This window comes from Trachurus trachurus, assembly GCF_905171665.1.
Source record: "Trachurus trachurus genome assembly, chromosome: 2".
In the NCBI taxonomy this organism is placed as follows: Eukaryota; Metazoa; Chordata; class Actinopteri; order Carangiformes; family Carangidae; genus Trachurus; species Trachurus trachurus.
This window is the reverse complement of record NC_139914.1, coordinates 9,115,408-9,135,692: the sequence shown is the minus strand read 5'-3', so window position 1 is coordinate 9,135,692 and position 20,285 is coordinate 9,115,408. Positions and strand designations below refer to the sequence as shown.

The 20,285-nt window shown below is 41.7% G+C and overlaps 2 protein-coding genes across 4 annotated transcripts in view; one reads left to right on the top strand and one right to left on the bottom strand.

Annotated features, from left to right (window-relative positions):
• Positions 1–7,131, top strand: part of fam184aa (family with sequence similarity 184 member Aa) — a gene marked incomplete at both ends in the record, with an annotated part of 38,143 nt that extends 31,012 nt beyond the window's left edge. The window contains 6 exons of one of the 2 annotated variants that reach the window (XM_083989872.1): positions 141–325; positions 997–1,143; positions 1,237–1,354; positions 1,896–2,000; positions 3,297–3,433; positions 7,017–7,131. In XM_083989872.1, the coding sequence (XP_083845998.1) occupies positions 141–325; positions 997–1,143; positions 1,237–1,354; positions 1,896–2,000; positions 3,297–3,433; positions 7,017–7,131 (807 nt within the window). Of the gene's footprint in view, positions 1–140; positions 326–996; positions 1,144–1,236; positions 1,355–1,895; positions 2,001–3,053; positions 3,434–7,016 lie in introns of both variants that reach the window. The other variant, XM_083989871.1, reaches the window with a different exon arrangement.
• A 4,542-nt stretch (positions 7,132–11,673) lies between these two features.
• Positions 11,674–17,764, bottom strand: pln2 (phospholamban 2). 2 transcript variants are annotated; one of them, XM_083986371.1, is made up of 2 exons: positions 17,721–17,764; positions 11,674–13,589 (listed from the first exon to the last, which is right to left on the bottom strand). In XM_083986371.1, exon 2 carries the CDS (start codon positions 13,380–13,382, stop codon positions 13,221–13,223), a length of 162 nt encoding a protein of 53 aa, XP_083842497.1. In that variant the 5' UTR covers positions 13,383–13,589; positions 17,721–17,764; the 3' UTR covers positions 11,674–13,220. The 2 variants fall into 2 exon arrangements, with proteins under 2 accessions (XP_083842497.1, XP_083842498.1); XM_083986372.1 differs by having other exon boundaries at positions 11,674–13,579; positions 17,721–17,743.
• Between the last annotated feature and the right edge of the window lie 2,521 nt (positions 17,765–20,285).

Here is a 20,285-nt window from a genome sequence, read left to right as displayed (position 1 = left end):
AAAGAACTTTTACCACGGCATTAACTAACTCATTCAATTTTAAGAAAAAGTTGGGGACCCCCTTAAACTCTCTCAAGGACACCATCTAACTTTCCAGCCACTGATCTAAAAACTGCACACTATACCTTCATATTTCCCAGGAACAAGAGCTCCTGGTCCGCATCTCAGACCTGGAGACAGAGGTGTGTTCCCGTAGCAACCGCATCACCGATCTGGACCACGAGATCCACTCGCTGAACGAGACCATCGACACTCTGACCAGAGAGCTGGAGATCAAGGGCAAAGAGGTGCTGCGGGTCCGCAGCGAAGCCAACCATCAGATAAGGTCCATGCTCCTGCACTTCTCTGTTAAACCTGTTACATGTCACATTTCAAACCCTCCCATTGATGTTATTATTATCACCGAGGGGGCAGAAGTAAACTGTGACTCAACACTAACTGACCCAGTTTGCAGAGAACTAATCCGGCCCTGATGTCAGATGGGAATAACCATCTCAACAGCTTCTGATTTAAAGCAGCATCCTGGGAAACGTTGGTGCTTCGAAACCTACGCAGCTGGTTTCTGATCAGCCCTCTGAAAAATATGAAATGAGTGGGAAACGATAACATATGTGATAAAGCATGTTTACCCTTTTAGCTCTTTGTAACTGTCAGCAAAGACTAGTATTGTTTGCTGTAAAGAACGTGATTCTGTCACTTTGATAAATTAGGGCATTAGTATTTGCACAGTTGTCATGGATAACAGACGCCACATCTCCTGCACCAGCAGAGTTTTGCCTGCAGCTGCACATCTCCACGTCACCCTCTTTAATTTAGTACCAGGGAAATTAAATGTGATCATGAGGAATATCCATGATGAGACACTTGTGCAGGAAAAAAAGAAATCCCCGGTGGCAAATGCCATAAGTGTGAATGTGTGTACTCTCTACGATGCTCAGGAGGGAAGAGTGCATTTATGTTTGACTCATGGTTGAGTCTTGTCTGTGTCTCCCACAGGGCCCATGAACAAGACCTGACAAAGAGACACGAGAGGGATATGGGGGAGATGAATGCCATCCATCACAGAGAGGCACAGATCATGTTGGCTGACTTCAACAAGGCCCAGGAGGTCCTCAAAGACAAGATCACCGCTCTGCAAATACTGTGAGGCCCCCGAAAGATGAAATGCTTCTCCTCTGTAAAACACTTTGTACACATCGTCCATGTACCACAACCTGTGTCCTGTCATGTCTGCAGGTTGGAGGGAACAGAGGAGAAGTTACGGAACAGAGAGAGTCGACCAGAGGACCTGCACATCATAGCCGAGCTCAGAGAGATGGTGACGGAGAGAGAAGCTCTGGTGAAGAAGCTGGTGGTGAGTAGACGGAGTATAACCATGTTTCCATCCAGCTGCCAATCCAATCATCTAAATATCCATAAAATCGTTTCCATCTGAGTCCTTTAAATCGAATAAAAAGCCGTGCGTAATGACGTCATGTGCTGTTTTGCGATCATATTGGTGTGTCGAATAGTTTTCTCGCAATTTAAGGTGAAGCCAGTCTGTCCTGTACACTCACATATTTCTTTGTTTACTCCCACGGTGTCTTTGAACAGCATTGAATTGACATAAAACACGATTGCAACTTACATTTATCAGCAAAGAACTGTTTCTATCAGCATTTGTCGCAGTAACTTTGTATCAATCAAGAGAAAATCCAATGAGATCGACCGTATTAACTTTTTATCGATATTCATGATATTTAATGGAATTTCACTGTTTCCATAAGGCATTTTTAATTCAATATGTGTGGATGGAAACATGGTTTGAGTGTCATCTTCATCACAATGTGTCAGGATTCTTCCTTGCAGAGGGAGGGGGGAGTAATACGTTTTCTTTTTCTTTCTTTCTTTAATAGGATGACAAGAAGTTTTACCAGTTGGAGCTGGTCAACAGAGAGACAGGCTTCAACAAGGTCTTCACCTCCAGTGCCAATGTCGGTGTCATCAACCCTCTGATCAAGGTGAGCGGCAGCATCATTACTCCTGAGTGAAAGGCTGTGGATGTGGATGTGGATGACCCTGTCAGTGTCTGTGACATCATCAGCCCCCCTCCCTCCCTCCCTCCCCCGTTCTTGTCCGACAACCCTCCAGACAGGTGAACTGTGCTCCTGTCATGGATACAGCTCACCCCAGTGTGACTCAGTGTTTTATTTTTAAAAACACAACACTTGTCGTCCATGATGCATGAACTGGAACCTTCATACACACATGCAATTCAAGTCATTGATCGCTGTTAAAGAAGAGTATATCTGTATCCTTGATCAAGTTTAATCTTGTATTATTTTTAAATGATTCTTACTTTGATTGAGCCGTTTGTCTGAGCGCTCACAAACACAAAGATCACCCCGTTCATCCTGAACATCTGCCACGTGTGTGTGTGTGTGTGTATGTGTGTGTGAACATGAAACACTGTCTCACACCGAGTGCTTCATTAAGACAAAGCTGCTCATCAGCTTTCTTCTTACATGTAAACACACCGCTCATCCCTGGAGCCGCTCAGAAACAAAAACGCTTGATTTGAGCATCATAACATCAGTCCTCCTCCTCCTCCTCCTCCTCCTCCTCCTCCTCCTCCTCCTCCTCCTCCTCCTCCTCTTCATGCCTGTGCTGCTCTCTGCAGGTTCTTCATATTAGATAACTAAATTAGATAAGAGTCCTTGATTCCCTCACTTACACCTCTAAGCTCCAATGTGCAGGATTAGAAAAAGGTCTGACTTTAGTGGCTCTCAGTGATAGTTTTGAGAAACCCACGGTGGCAGACAGTGACGACAGATCCTATCAGAATAATGAGAATCACTCTCAGTCCTGGACGGGAGTTTTTATTCCTGCTGACTGCAGCTAAGACGATTTATTCTCAAACTCCATTGTTATGGCTTCCATCAACCTCATGTCACTTCTAACTGTCTGTACTAACGGGAACCACTGATTTATAGTAGAGAGCATTTGGTAGAAACTAAATGCATCCCTGAAATCAGGAACCCCCTCCCACAACCTGCCTCTCTGTGTGTCTGTAGTTAAAAACAGGCAGCCAATCAGATCACCGCTTCGCCAGCTTCCCTAGCCAGGCAGCGCTCCGATTCGTCAGCCCTCCCACCATGAGTCATGAAGGACAGGAGGAGGAGGGACAGGAGGTGGAGGAGGTAGGATCAGGAGGGAGCTTTGCACCTCCTCTCCCCCCCCTTCTCCAACGGCCCCTCCCCCGTCTTAGGCAAGCCCTGCCACTGTTCAGCTCTCTTCCTCCTTCTCCTTTTTCTCAGCATCCTCCTCCTCCTCTTCCTCCTCCTCCTTCTTCTCCTCATCCTCCACATCATCCCATGCCAAGCCTTGCTCTTCCTCATGCTCCTCATCCTCAGGAAGCCCTGGTGCAGCATCAGGGCCTGCAAAGCTTTAGGAGGTGAGAACTACAGTCATGTGACTTGCTTCCACTGCTGCCCTCAGTTCACTTTCACTTCACCTACTGTAATTCAGGGAGTGAGTAACATGATGTTTGCTGCCCCCACTGCCTGTATCACTCCCCTCACCCCTTAGTTTGCACAGACAGACATTAGTAGACTTTAAAGGGATAGTTCAACATTTTGGCAAATTGGCCCATTGCCATAATCCCTATAGTCATACAGTAGCAGTAGGTTCGTTACCTTTAATTGTCGGTGCAAGCTATTTTTAGAACGGCGGAGCAGAGCCGTGAGCTGCTCAGAGCTACGCTACGGAGGCTTATGGGATTTCTTGGTTTCCCTCATCAAACTCATCAAATGCACAATCAAGCAACTCCAAAACGCTCTGGTGGACAAGTTGTGACCTGCACATTCACCACGCTATGAGATAATAACAGAACGTTACCAGACAGAGTTGTTTTAGAGGTAAATGCAGAGACTGCTTGCTGAAAAACTGCTCCCTACGGGAATGCGCATCAGTGGTTTTGCATGAATTTACCTCTAAAACAACTCTGTTTCATAACGTTCTGTTATTATCTCATAGTGTGGTGAATGTGCAGGTCACTGTCACAACTTGTCCACCAGAGCGTTTTGGAGTTGTTGGATTGTGTATTTGATGAGTTTGATGAGGGAAACCAAGGAATCCCATTAGCCTACGTAGCGTAGCTCTGCTCCGCCGTTCTAAAAATAGCTTGCACCGACAATTAAAGGTAACGAACCTACTCCTAAAACTAATTACTGTATGGCAATGGGCCAATATGCCAAAATGTTGAACTATCCCTTTAACATAGTAGTAGCTCTAAATGCATCAAAACACCAGTCACCATTATTCTGAAATTTAGTTCATTTGTATGAAGGAATCTAGTTTTTTGGGTAATTTGGTAACAAAGTGCTGTGTAATGCCACACATCCCAGAATTCAGGGGGCAGCAAACACTCCCTGAGCACGTATTATGTCAGAAATAGAAGAGAGGAGCAGCTGGTCTATGGGTTTACAGTGCAGCCAAACAAACTGACAATGTCCTTATAACAAATTCAGTGAATTATCAGCCTTCTCTCGTCCCAGCATGAGAATCTGTGACCTGTCAGACGGTACAATAACCCAGGATTACGCTGCATCATTTCCTCTGACTCCCCTTGTGTTCATAAAAGCAGTTTAAGTCCTGTATAAGAAAAGGCAAACAGACTAGCAATGAAAACTGATTTGCGAACACCGACTATACAGTAAATAGCATACATTTTTTCATGAAAATTGTATAAAAGTAAAAGTATGATTTGGGATCTGAAAGTAACAGTTTTAGTTTTGATTTTAGTCAGTAATAAAGTGTGAAACAAAACTAAACTCTTTAAAGGCCCTAATTTTGTTCGTGGGATTTTAATTTAAGCCTGAATCAGTGCCGAGCACCAAATTGATCTATTCATTTCACAGAACGCTGCAGTGCTCCATTAGTTCAGGGTCAGTGTAGAAAAATAATGAAGATATAATCCCCTTTTGATCCATTATGCTTTAACATCTCATTTTTGCATTTCGTAGCACGGAGCAATCACAGGCAGGATCTTCTTTGAAATACACTGCAAATCTTCACTGACGTCCCCTGTCTGCTCTCTGCAGCTCATGAAACGAAACCAACTCTGAAACTTTGCCCTTACAAATCAGTCTCAACGGGAGCCTCAAACTGAGTCAAGCCAGGAACAGAATGAGTGACTTGAAAGAGTTGCACCAACATGTGAAACTTGAAAGATGACGCTGTTGTGCTTTTGTTCTTGCAGCAAAGAGGCAGTGGACAGAGTGCCAGAGATGTGGGGCTTTTTGCCACAATCACTGGTTAGATAATAATACTGCTGCTGCTGCTGCTGCAGGGCATAAACTGCAAAACACCTGAAACAAAACAGTACTGAGTAATATTTTGAATTGAGCAGAGCTGCATCTAATATTAAAACTGTAGTTAGTTTATTAAAGTGTGTCTGTATCAACTGATCTTGCCGCAGCCTTTCCACAAACTGAAGGCAATAGTTCTCTCTGAGACCTGCAAACAGTCTTTGATGTGTAAAAAAAAAAAAGCTTTGCATCTTCATTGTTAAATTTATTTTCACTGAGAAATGTTGAAAATGTGTTTAAATATAGGCCAGATAACAGATTTCACATCTGTGACTCAGTCTCCTCTGCACAACTGAAAAATGCCTCGCTCACATCTTTAAAGTCCAACACACCAAAAATTGTGCATATGCAAAATAAGCCTTTATTTATCCAAAGGAAAATATGAGTCAGTGCTTTAGCAGCCCTGATGTGGCCAAACAAGCAAATGAAGCCACATCTAAGACGTCAAACAAAACAACATTTCTTGGAAAGATCCCACCGTGTGATTCTCATACGGTTTCACACAGATGTCATGCCGAGTTTAGAAAGTAGAAAAGACACTTTATTCTTGACCTTTGGGAAAAATACTGTTCAGTATAAGGTATTAGGTTTATGTGATGCAGCGTGAGGACTCAGTTGTTGGCGCTGCTGCCTCGCAGCATGAATCACCTGGGTTTCAATTATTGATGCATTAAGGAGGCCGTCATGTGCAGATCATCTCTGTCCCTGATTCAGCAGTTTGATGCTGTTTGTGATGCTCAGCAAGAAATGTGTTTATCATTTTGCAGCCATGGCTGGGTGTGGGTGTATCCCTCTGCTGGGGTCCGTGGGACGTCTGCATGCTCCTCCCCCGGCCCCCCATGGTTGTCTGTGTGTGTGTCATGGTGGAGGTACAGTACAGTATAATCTGCACCACCATGTGACTCTACACAGGGAAGTGGGTGTATGAAATGAAATGGGTGGACGGACGTTCACTTTTTAGGCTGAACTGGGGCAGCTGTACCACAGGTGGAGCTCCTCCTCCTTATGCTGGTTGAAAGTAATGAAAACGTAGAACCTTCACTTAAAGGGATAGTTCAACATTTTGGCAAATTGGCCCATTGCCATAATCCCTATAGTCATAGCAGTAGGTTTGTTACCTTTAATTGTTGGTGCAAGCTATTTTTAGAACGGCGGAGCAGAGCCGCGAGCTGCTCAGAGCTACGCTACGGAGGCTCATGGGATTTCTTGATTTCATCAAACTCATCAAATACACAATCCAACAACTCAAAATGCTGTCATGGACAAGTTGTGACCTGCACATTCACCAGGCTATGAGATGATAACAGAACGTTACGAGACAGAGTTGTTTTTGAGCAGCTCTGCTCCGCCGTTCTAAAAATAGCTTGCACCGACAATTAAAGGTAACAAACCTACTCCTAAAACTGTAGGGATTATGGCAATTGGCCAATTTGCCAAAATGTTGAACTATCCCTTTAACCAATGTATAAGACTCATGCATGGACTCATGAACAGTCGGCATCACCCCAGCTACGAGCACTCACTGGATCTCCCTGAATACACTGGCACGGCAGCATGCAAGAGACTCTCACTGTTACTTTCTGCTGTGATGGTGCCAAACCAGCTACATATTGTGTGTGTCTGTGTGTGTTTTTATTCTAATATTTTTAATTTCCCTCCTTTCCTCAGCCTTCCTGAGGCCAATGCTGCAACGCCATCAGACCCGAGGGGGATGGAGGCAGGAAAAAGCAAAGAATACGTTACTAAAGAAGAGGAGCTGTACTCCCTGTACTTCTCTTTCTGACGGCAAAAAAAACAAACAAAAAAAAAACAAACCCAATTCTGTCAAAAAAAAATGTAAGTAATGGGACAGGGAGCTAAAGTTGGACAGCAATCAGATTGCAGGTTTTTGAAAGTCATTTGGGCGACATTCACTTCAAACATGGCTTGCTAACCACAGCATCTGCAGCGCTGGGACTCCAGTGATTTTAAAACGTTAAGCCTCTGTGCACGGTGAGCGCTCTGCATAGTCAACATGAAAGTGAACACTGGCACTGCGGGGATTTAAAAATATTAATTTGCTACTAATTTATGTCTCCATTCTTTTATATAATACCGTGTGCAATTGATTTAAAAGTCCTACACAGAAATGAAACTGTAAACATCTGGAGGAATTAACACATTCTTATTTAAATGTGGTTTCTGTGCAGTAAATTGATTCAGAAACGGCACAAGTATTGCAGTATTAAAGTACAGTAGCAATATACTACTACTGATGTGGATTATTTAGAGAAGATATAGTGTCACATTTGGTTTTACCTCCAAATTAAAAGAAATAACAGCCAAAACTACTAAAATAATACAACTGTATGTAGCAATTGTCAGTTGTTCGACTGTGTCAGTAGCAAAAAAAGGTCCCAAAAGGATAGATTCCCCTGTGAAGTGTGATGGTTGTGGTGAGAGAGCACGGAGAGAGTATATTTTTAGCTCCATATAAGCTGAGCTTTTCTTCTACATGTGTCTTACAAGCTGTGTTTTCAGAGACAAACTCTTTTTTGCCTTGATGATCGCCTTCAGTCTCTCGTGCTGCGTGGGCCGTCTGCAGTATCAATACGTTTTTCTCCTTCAGATATGAAAAAGGACGAAGCTAAGCTGCTGAGTCTGGCTTCTTCAGTACAGTACGACAAATTACACCATACTACAATAATAACACCAGCAAAAAAAGACTAACTTTAGCTTGCTGTCCCAGTGCTTTGACTGTGTACATACAGTAAATGTTTGAAAGTAATTTTCAAATCACTGAACTATAGCTGAGGGGCGCTTGATTTCACCACTCCAGACACTGCGGTAGTCTCTGGAGGGGGCACATCCAGATCAAGCGCCCCTCGTATTTCTATTATTCTAGTATTTATAATCTAACAAAAAAACTGTTTTTCTACGGTCTGTTTGTAATGCTGGTGGATCAGGGACACACAGAGGAAGAGTTCTGTCGGCGATGTGGGGATGATAATCAACTCCTGGAGAACTTTTTTAATGCCAAGGAGGATTTATTCAAACATTTTACTTTACATTACAAGCTAGGAGTTCATGTCAGTGACCGAGCTCTGCTGCTGTGTGTCTCTGCCTGTGGGGCAGACCTTAGAGCATGTGAAAACAGAAACACTATCATAATGCTGCTGTCACTCACTTGAATCCCCATTATCTCCAGTTTTTTGGTGTACTGTCTGTTTTTTAAACATGACTCTAAAGTTTACATAGTTCTCATGTAGAGTAGTTTTCATGATCCAGAGGTCCATGGAGTCCATTCAGTAACCTGTACAGTTTCCAAACTGCATGGTCATCATCCACTGGACAGAGTGAGAGAGAGAAAGAGATGAGGCCAGAGGGTTGGTTTACTTCCTGTCACGCTGACACCCCCCGGGGTCCATTCAACAACTATCACAGTTCTTACCACAGCATCAGTCGATGCCCGTCTTCCATTGGAGGAACAGCTGAGCTTCAGGAAGTGTTTGCACTTTACTTGTTCGTATTTATCGGTCGGACACACCTACTGTGATGCAATCCCATACAATTCCACCACGAAGACCACGTTTTTGCTGGCCTGTGTAGGACTGCATTGGAATGTCGTGTGCTCCAGTTGTAGATATTTCATAAAGTATATTTCATAGAAACATAGTTTGATTCTTATTTCAGAAGCAAAATATGTGCTTTTTTTTAAACACACATACACTTAATTTCAAAGCCATACTCCAGGGTGATGTTTTTCTATGCATTGTTTTATATGTGGTCGACCTGTGTGTCATAAGACGACATGACATGACCCTGAGTGTGATTTCATGTATAATCAGGTCTTAGTGTGTTAAATTCATTGTGCAGGTGAGATGAACACAGCAACAAACTAAACTTAAGTGAAGAAGGAAACACTTCCTGAAGCCCAGTTGAGACACAGCCTCTTGCAGACATGTCTGTGTTTGTGTCATATGGGAAATAAGGTAAAAAATGTAAACTAAATTAACACATTTAATCTCCAGTTTTGTCCCATTACCGTACCTTTATGACATGAATTTAGACCCATACAGTCTATCAAATGGTGTATTTGTAAATATTGACCTGAAATGTGACAAACCCCGGCAAAGTAAACGGACCAATAAAAGGAGACGATGGTATCCTGGGATCCTGGGATCGGCCCTATAATGAACCACAGTTGGTTCATTTCTCCATGCACACTGTGAAGATGATATTTATTCAAACCACTATGTTAAAGATTGACATTTTACCTTTGACATCTGCATCAGACAATGCAGATGTTTTCTTCTATTTTTTTTAATTAATAATGAGTTTTCTCACAATCACACCTGATTTTACTGGCGCTACTTTAATTTCCTATACATGTGTTGTGAAAACGAGTTTAAAAAAAAAAAATCCAACACAAGGGTGACACTGTTTCCCCAGCTGAAACCAAGAAGCACATTCTGGGTGACAACCCTTTCTCATGGTGACGGTTAAAGGACCAGCCCAGTGTTTTTGCACTTTTTTGTGTTTTACAGTGATAAATCTGTGTTTTTTCTTTGTTTTTGTCTCTATTCATGTCACTTTATTTTACTAATGAACTTCCAATTGATAGTTTATCTTAATCAATACAATGTCTGCATCAAATTTAACTTAGATGCGAAAACGGTTAAAAGCAGAGTCAGTTTGTTCTGAGCCCTTTAAGGACTTCTTCAGTTGCAGGTCTGGGACTGTCTTGTGATCTGGTGTAAAAAACACTGGTATGGTCCTCCAGGTTGAGATTTTCTTATGAAAAATGCAAGAATATTCATTTATTTATCTGTTTATTTTTGTATAATTGTTCCCATTCACGTACTGTCTATACTCTTCTGTTGGTGCTGTAGGCTTTGTACAGTATTTATTGATTGATTTGATCCATTTGTTTATCTGTCCTGCATTTTGCCTGATTATTGTTTTCAAGGAGAATCAGAATGACATGACCTTTTCTGCATTATTTCCCCACACCAGCTTCTTTCTTTTTTTTTAACAACATCAAAATCAGCTGGCCATCAATGAATAGGAACTGCAGCTTGTTAAAACATTTAATTGTCTGATTAGTTGATTTTCTATGTGATGATATACAGACCAGGGCTCAGTTCATTTCACTTTCAACTCAGTTTTTCCAAAATTGCAGAGGAAAATCTGAAATCTTACTCTGAAAGAGTAAATGTATTGCAATTTGTGTTACAAGCTGAGTTGAACGTGACTGGATGTCACCCTTGTGACTTATTATTTAATGATGTCTGTCTTGCCATTTTTGAAGTAAAACTATATAACAATTATAACAATAACAATATTTATTTATATTTGTATCATTTCTGTTGTATGTTATGGAACAGTAAAATTATGATTGTGAGATAAAGCCTGCTGTTGCTCTCCTTTATTGCATCCTTGTGTGTGTTTGTGTGTGAGAGAGAGGTTTAATGAGCAATTAATACTCAGGCAGTTATTCCTGGTGTTATTTTAGCTATAATTAATGGCCACGTAGTGTATGCAAATTGTGGTATTGTTGCTTTATTTCTTTTTCTTAATCTCTCCAATTTATGGATGATATGAGAGCAATGCTACAGTTGACCTGTTCTTATAGAGCCATGGTGTTTGTATGCACTGCCTTGTTGGGCAGTTGCCATATTGTTGCCAGGAGTTGATTACTTTTCTTCAATAAATCTAAATTATTATTATTAATATTATTATTATTATTATTATTATTAAAAGTATAAATTCAATAGGTGGCAGAGAAAGCCCTTCTCTTCAGTTTATCTTTATCAGAAATCTCCCTGCAGCGTCTCGCCCAATCAAGATTTTCCTTGGCTAGTTGCTAGGTAGAAAACATGTCGGTCAGGGAGCTCTGTGATTGGCGTTTAACCTTTAAAACGGTTTTTGTTCGGTTTCTTCTACAGCTGCTTGGGGGAATTGTCTATAGCTTGTTTTTAACACACTGAATTTAATTTTAAAATGTTAAATTATGAAGAAACATAGCTATTAGTGCCAAGTCTGAAGTTTAGCACATTCCTGGACTTCTTTTCATCTCCTCTTCTCACGTAGTAAAGGTTAACCGGTAAGTTAAAGGTGTTAGCAATTAGCTAATTAGCCAACCTGCCTTTGTAGACGTAGGCTACCAACTCTTTTATAAATGATTATACTTAAATGATGAATTGGAATATGAAATAAAGACACACCTGCACCAGGAAAAACAAAAACACTTATTTTCTTTATCATGCAATTTATTTGGTGACTTGTAAGTAGTTTTGAAGTCAGGTGGTACAACTTTCCAGACATCCATAAAGAAAGACCATTCAATAACTTATTTAATTTCCATTGATGGCAGATGTAGTTAAGATGCATTATGTGTACAGTAAATGTGGCTGGTATAAATTGTTATAATTATATTAGTTTCTTCTGGACTTCATAATGCACATTACAGTTGCTTTTCTGCACCTCTGCAGCCACTATCAGGACACTTGTGCTGTAATTTAACACAAATGTTGGCATCAGTCAGCTTAGCTATAATAACTAAACAGAAATAGAACACATCTTATCGCCATAAAGTGATATCACACCATGCAAAGTGAAATGTCCTTCTCTGATAAACTGCATGTTCTGTATGTCAGGCTTACAATATAGCAGGGATTGTGTGAGGTGTGTTGTGCACGTCCAAACTGGTGCTCACTGATCTGAATACACTGAGTATTAAGTGTAATAGTTCATACCTCATGTAGAAAATTGCATGGTTGAGATTTTTATGTAGCCCACTGGTGAGAAATACCTGCAGCTTCTACTTTACAGGCCAACAGTCCTTTGAACCATTGCTAAATAAATATGATATACTGTAGTATGTGATTCAGAATGGGTCAAATGTGAGTTTTCCATTTCCTTCTGCAGTTGAGTGGTTCAAATGAGCATTTAGTAGTAATTTGTGCAGCTTTTTCAACATCACTGCCATGTTTTATGTTAGTTTGGCAGGGAAGACGGCTCCAGATACTGTGATACCCACGAGTCTCTGCTGCCGTTGCCGATGATGAAGAAGCCGGAGGAGATGCAAATCAGAGAGGTAAGGATTTGAAACACTGCTCTGGTTTTACTGAATTTTATCCAAAAGTGAATACATTTATGCTACCAGTTGTATCATCAGTGCAGTCTTTACCTTGTCTATATGTTATATATCCTTTCACCATCATTTTTTATACACAACAAATCCTATAGGAGGATTTTTATGTTCTGAATATTGAGATATCTGGGAATGGAAGTAAAAATGCTGATGGAAAAAAAATCATTTCCAGCATGTTTATCTTTCTCCTCTTGGTGGGGGCGGTGGCAGGATGAAGGAACAGGGTTCATGGGAAATGGAAGTTAAACAAAAGTGATGTATTATATTTCAGTATCACTCACATTGTCGGTATTTTACTGATGCAGGAGACATTTAAATGTTGTACAGGATGTCTTGAATCCTCTGTGAATCGACTTGAATCAGTACATTGTGATGTGAGCATGGTATTAATGTGGAGGAGCAGCAGGCAGATACACATGCATACAGTATATCAGTGAAGTTTAAACTGTAGAAGTCGGGTCACTTTTGATCATTCCCTTGAGAAAGACAGGCAGGGAAGCTGATCCCTGATCAGCCCTCACAGAAACATCATCCTTGAGCTCAGCCACAGCCATGAACCGAGAGAGTTTGGCAGTGATCCTCCTCCGTGGCTGTTGTCAAACAGAGTTAGGCTGATATATGGGGATATTATTGCTTCCTTTAGAAATCTGATCTGTGTGAATCAGTAAAAGCCATATATCAGCCAAACTCGTTTCCACAGCGCAGCCTCCCCAAACTCTCCGGAGCTCAGCCCCCTCTCAGCTGCTCAGCAGGACGATGATGTAGATGAGGAGCAGGCAGATGAGGATGAGGGTGAAGTTGACAAACAGCTCCTGCAGGTTCCTCTTGGCCTGTGGGTTCACCTCGATCTGAGACGCTCGGCGGATGGCCGACTTGGTCATGTGCTGAACACGCTCCATGGCGACAGCGGAGAGGTTAGATTTTGGTCAGCTGGATGAAGAGAGGAGGGAACTGAGTCAGGCTCCTGGACCGAGGTGAAGTCTGGGAGTCTGGAGGTGGACCGCTTCCTGGTTACACAACAAAAACCTCTTCTCTTCTCTTTTCCTCTCTTCTCTTCTTTTCTCTTCTCTTCTTTTCTCTACTCGTCTCGTCTCTTCTCTTCTCTCCTGACAAAGTGAGAGGGAAGAGGAAACAGGGACAGTGAGAAAACAAAGGGCTGCAGACAACAGAACTCAGTGTTTACCTCAGTTTCAGTTCAGCACCCTCCTGTGTGTGACGTCTGTTGCGTGACCTTTGTGTACGGCGGCATGTGGTGTGATGGTGATTACAGAGCAGCTCAGAGGCGTCAGCTGAAGCCTGATGATGTGTGAAAACCAGACTCCAATCGTGTGGCAGCTACAGAAAATGTCTTCACAATGACAATGTTCTCACACGGAGAAAAAAGCCTGTTATTTCATCAAAACACAAAGAAAGGGTCTAAAACGGAGACATTACACCACTCTTCCTATAAAGTCATAACTAGCATCGCGCATTTTCTTGTGTATATTCAATTTTCGGCAGGCAATTACGCCGCCTACAGACTATTTGTCTGCAGGGTCTCACTCTCACTGGAGCACCACTTGCTCTGTTCTGACATAATGAGAAATCCTAAGCTGCACAGGCTCGCTGTGCCTCTCAGCCGACAGCCAATTAAAGCTAAGGATCTCAGCACAGAAGATCACAAATTACCAATGCTATGAAATGGTTTCCACTTCCTGTCCTCTAAGTGGGCGTGGTCGGGATCACTTGTTCATGTCAAAACATAACAGTAATACACAGATACAGAGATACAGCATGGATTTGCATCTGATGTTGTTGCTTTAAATCTGATCAAACCACTGCAGAATCTGTCAGTCTGGGTTGAGGTGATGCACTCTAATGTCAATGTTTAATGGTGGCTCTAATCTCACAGCATGAAATAAAAAAAGAACAGCTCTGAGTTGAGGAAGTAGCTCGAACAAAATAAAATAAGTAGTGAATATGCAGCTGCAGGCTGAGCGTCTGTTATCTGATCTGGGACTTTCCTCACATCAGAGTCATAGTGACAAGGTGACCGTGCTTTTGCATTAGCAGCTCCAAGTGAACATCTGAGGACCTGAACATCAGCTCTGTCTCGTTCTTCTTTATTTTGTAATAAGGTAAAAGTCATGCTAGCGTCCCCTGCTGGGTAAATTGTTCATTACAGTCTGATACAAAACTGAAAAAAGACTAAATCCAGCCTTGTGAATGGTCACGCCTGCTTGTTGTGGTGCTAATCCAATCTGTTTTATTTCTTATTGATACCTCCACTGTGCGTAGGATGCTAAAGCTGGACTGAACTGCCTTTGCTAGACTTTTCAACACTTCTATTTTTATCATTTCACTTTTGTTACACCCTTGATTTGCCTCTGAGTCACCTGTTATCACTTGACACATTAACTACCACCCCATACACACTCACACACGCTATTTACTTATAGAAACACAATGTCTTTCTCCCACAAAAATCTTCAATTCCCCAGAGTCATATGAGAGGAGGCTTTAAACTCTGAGCCCTCCCTTGACGGCAGCAGCTCTGGATCCAAAAGAATAAATATCCATAATCCCTGGCCTTTTGTGAGGCCTCTGTCCAGCTCTGGGCCCCTGAATCATTCAACACAACAGGTGAAAAGCCTTCCACTTAATCTTATCTACCCCTCTTCCCCTTCTTCTTGCATTCAGCAAGAGAAAGGAGCGTTTTCATTGTGCCAGTAGTTTGACCTCTGACACCTTGGGTTAAATTGGGACTGGTGCGTGGGTGTCTACAGCTGTGTGAGGTACCGTTATCCTTAACTCGTCTTTACACATCAGCCGCGTCGTTATGTGCTGAGTGCCGACTGTCAGTCATTTCAAGGTGGAAGACGAGCTGTCGCTTCCACGGTGGAGAAATGAGTGAAGAAATTAAATGAATGAACCCAGGCTTCACTTTGGAGTCTGTGAGTCTGTAGTTCACATAGCTCACATACTGTATCTCCTGCTAGATTTAACCCCTGACTCACCCAAATGGATAAACTTTTCTTATTTTTCCTCTTCTGTCTGTCTCAACCTCTCACATCTCACAGGGCGACACAGACGCAGCTGTTTGGATGATCTATGCCATAAAAACAAGCAACTGGAGCCAACGCAAGGTGAGATGAAACACAGCCTTGGATTTAATTTAACTGAAGTTACACAATAATTGGACTCACAAAGGTCACACCACTCCAGAGCTAAATGCTAATCACAACTAGACCCCCCGAGGAGTCGCTGATTAAAGCCGAAGTTTGATTAACAAAGTTGAGGAAACAACACATCCCTGCTGCACGTTATTTTTGTCAATTTACTTTTGCAGGAAAGTTTCAGCCTCCAAACGTGCCACTGCTCAGCTACAAAGGCTCACGAGTTAATAAGAAACATGCCTAAGGGACGTTTTGAGAATTATTGACCCATTACGGAGAAATTAAGCACGTTTAATCAACAGCTGTGTCGGCCCATGATGTCGTCTCACTCATCCTCTCTGAGCCCTGTTGTTTAATCTGTTAATTGTTGTTTTTCCTGGTTCACAGTTAAGTCACAAAGCTGTGTAGTTATGAATTTGATGAGCAATAACTTTTTTTTCCCCAATATATACATTTACCTCTGTTATTGAAATGTAGTCTGTTTTTTTTCCCCAATTCTCTTGTCCTCAAAATTCTCTCTAATACTTTTACTTTTTGATGCTTATTACTTTTATAAGTAGAGTTAACTCATGTTGAACTTTTAGAAACACAATCAGCTGTTGTCAGCTGTTGCTGCCAAGAGCTAAATCCCTCCAGTGTGACCAACAGAGAGAGTGTGACACGTCGATGTGTGTTGTGAGATCTGAAAGTGACTGAGTGTTTCATCTTAGAAGTAGAGACTAAAATATTTCTGTGTGTGTGTGTGTGTGTCTATTGTTCAGATTTGTAGATGCCGGTCATTCCATGGGTGTGAGTTTTATCAGCATGTGTCAGCACCAGTAGCTGTTGTCTTGAGTAGAAAATGAGGCTGCACACAGATGTACAGGTACGCACACACACACACACACACATACACACACACAGTAGTGTCAGCTGAGGTGACAGACACTATAAGCTCTCTATAAGTTTCCTCTGATCCCTGTGTTGTTCATCATTTGATCCAAATCAATACATTTTTGAACAAAGGAGCTGCGGTATCATTTTTTTTACCTCTTAGAAAATGATTGACAGTTAAAAGGCCGAGCGTGACAGCTATCGAGTTGAAATGTAGGTTACAGTAGATGGATACATGGGTTTGCTGATGCTGACCTATTATTCTAACTGGGGCAGGATCAGTGTCACCCACACACTGATGACAGCTGTTGGGTGCCAGTACACTGAACCCAAATTAAAAACTGTCTTTTAAGTTGGATCAACTTCATCAAACTAGTGAAAAACTCTGATAAGCATTGTTTCCATTGTTCAAGTTGGTTCTTTTGTTTTTTACTGAGTAACAAGTGTCACCATCCATTGTTTTTTCATTTTTTCCTAAACACACCATGTGAATATAAGTCATGTGGAGGCTAAAAGTCATTACAGTAGTCAAAGCTCATTGTTAGAACCAGAACAATAACTTTAATCCCTCGATTTTATCCAGTTCAGCCTCCTGTGCAGCCGGTTTCAACTCTTTTAACTTTAACTCTGATGCATGCCATGTGCTGTATCAGCGGTGGAAGACACTGACTGGACCAAGTCTGTGAGAAGATTGAGTCAATTTGGCTCCTCAGAGCTCCTAAATAAAATCATGTGGCTTGGATGGGAATGTAAGAAGTGCAGATGAGTGTTTATCCCTCTGGGAGGTTCAGTCCTGTTTCCATTCCCCCTCCCCACGCCCCCCCCTCTTCAGAGCTGTGTTTACTCTATGTGAACAATGACTTTTTTATAAGAAGCAATGATTCATAGAGTACTCCTCTGTAATCTTTACATAAAAAGTAGCCTCCTCTGACCCCCACAGGGAGAGAAATGATGTAGCTATGTATCTCTAGTCTGCACAGAACACTTAAGAGTTACTACAAACATGTAAAGTGACTAACATGAATCTCTGGAGGTCTCCATCAGAGAGCAAGGTTAATTCATTAAGATTAAAGCCCTCGTTTTTACGAATCATCCGAAGCGTTTAAATCATCTAAACATCATCGAATGTGATCGTTATCTCCACATCTATGGTCTAATATCGTCTAGAAATGAAATTAGATTGAAAGATGGCAGGATGCTGCCTCTTACCTCTGAGATGAGAACAGAGCTGGTTGGAGTTTGAGAGAGAAATGTCAGATATGCAACTCTCTCCAAGGCTGTAAACACAATGTGAGAGAGGGAGAGAGAGAGAGAGAGGGAGAGAGGGAGAGGGAGAGAGGCAGGACATCCTAGAAAAGATTGTAGCGGGGATAGCAAGGTCGTACGATGGTGAATTATACATGTAACAGCCTGTAACTACTGGGGCAGTTCAGTGTAGTTCAGGAATTTAGGTTTGGCTGCGAAAAGCTGAAAGTGATAAGTTGTTAAAACTTTGACCCGAGACGGATACAAGGTCTGAAAGCACTCTGAATAATGTGTATATATAATGTCAATATAATATTTAATATGGACATTTTGTGTAACAGTTGTTTTGGCATTTTGTAGTAATTTAGTAAAATAAACTAGAGTAATTGCTGCCACAGATACAGAGTTATCCTAAAATATGGATTAATCTTAGAAACATGTTTTTTTTTTGCAAGAAGCAGAAGAGTTTCCAGGCTTTTTCAACTTTTGTCATGCTCACCCACTTTTTAACTCTTTCTTCGGTGCTGTGGATGAGCACCATGCGCGCATCCGTGACCAATCAGCTGTGAAGGGCCGATGCATCATCAGAGCTAGACCGCAGTTTGGCCAACATTCAAACATCACGGCTGGAATACGCTATTGTCTTCGTTATCCTGGCAGGCCAGTGGACACTTGGCACACGTGTGGTGCCGGTGAACAGCTGATGGCACCTCTAAATATACAGTTTGGCTATGACCAGGCCATTGAAGAGCCTGGAAATTGATCCTCTGGGACCCGGATATTGCTAAAGCAGCAATGACAAAATAATTTCCCCAGGTAGCCTCGGTATCTAAGTGTCTTTTATGTTTGCAGTTGTTTGCTGCCCTCTCATTTATAATATATATCACATGCTCTGACTTTATTCTCCAAAACTAAGAGAATGTAGATTAACTCAGATTTTGAAAACAACAAATTCTTGGTCTTTGAAAAAGTATGTGTTTGGATGTGTGTGAAGTCATGGACAGCCTCTTTCACTTGGGCGAAATCAAAAAAGACAAGGGGCTCCAAAAATTCAGGAAAAGTAAAAATAACCCCCCTGCTGTGGCCCAGAAAGAGTTGCATTTGCCTTATAAGGAGAATCTACATGTAAACAGGCTGTCAGTCACGTACTGGGCAGTCTGCTTTGTTGTTATTGCTACTCACTGCTCCACTGTGGATACACACTTCACACAGTCAGAGTACATGGACACACACATATTTCTACCACAGTCTCTTCTGACAACCAGGGATGAGATGATTGTCCCTGTGGGAGACGGAGCTGCTCAAGTAGGAAATGAAACATGTTAATGAAAATAGACAATTCGACTTTTTTGGGACCAAGAAAACAGTTCAGAGAACAAAATAAGCCGTTAAATTTAATGAGACAAGGAAAAACATTCATCTGTGTGCAATACACAAATGAAAGATCCATTAAAATTTGGATTTCAGTGCCTTTATTACCAATTTCTATATAAATGTCTTTAATTATCTCCTGGAAATGGAGTACAAAGTTATGTTTCCTAATTTTAGGTATAACAGCATCATCAGGTCTTACTTTAACATTGAGCTCAGAGTTGTTCTTAAAGGCTCATTAGTGGGGGATTAATTGATGCTTTTGAAGTCTTTCTGATGGTACATGGACCAAACTCTGGCATTTATCAGACCAGTTCCAACAGAGGGTTAAAGGTGGTCTTTCAAAACAAAGCACTGATATAATGCCATCAGACGTGCAGTACAATATCAAGAAATGTTAAGGTTATATAAAGACTATTTGAAAGGTCATCTGTCTCTGAAGGGATGGAGGTTTTTGGGACGGCATCTCATTTGGTTCCTTTGTCTGCTCTTTAGCCATGGCAGAGCTCTAATACAGACATTGCAGTTTATCAATCAAGGTGACAAGCAAAGAAGCACAGCATAAGACATGGCTGCACCAGCTTTATTTTGAAACATAAATGCGAACTTGCAAAGTTGACTTATTGACCAATAGCAGGCCGTTTTGGAGTCTGACCTTTGCAGAGATGGAGAGCTGGGGAGGAAAAATGGAGGAAGCTGTTGTATTAGCTGTGATGCACCATTGAGTTTAATTTAACCTCCTCTGTCAAAGTGACTGCTGCGCAGAGGAGGAATTGTTTGGCCCAGGACTGACAGGATAAATCTGGAACGTGACAGTCATTACCACGGCTGTGGTGCTCTCTAGCCAGGCCCTCAAATCCACGAGGAGCTGTCCAGCGGCAATCAGATCAGACTGGAGCTGTAATGGGCAGCATCCACGTGTGAAGGTGTAAAAGGGGAAGTGTGAAAAGGGCAATCCTGAAACAGAAACATTACTGTGAGTTGATGCATCCTGTAATGTTAAAAAAAGGGAGTTGTGCTGGTTTTATGATCCCTGTGATATAACATGTGGTGATAAATATGTCTGATGGACTATAAGTGTCTCAGCGATCCATTTTTATCATCACTGCCGTCTTATTCATCCCCATGAACACACTGTTTTCATTTCTAGCTGAAAAA

What these genes read in the sequence shown, in the direction of transcription:
- pln2 (XM_083986371.1), bottom strand. Translation starts at nt 13,382, where the DNA reads ATGGAGCGTGTTCAGCACATGACCAAGTCGGCCATCCGCCGAGCGTCT.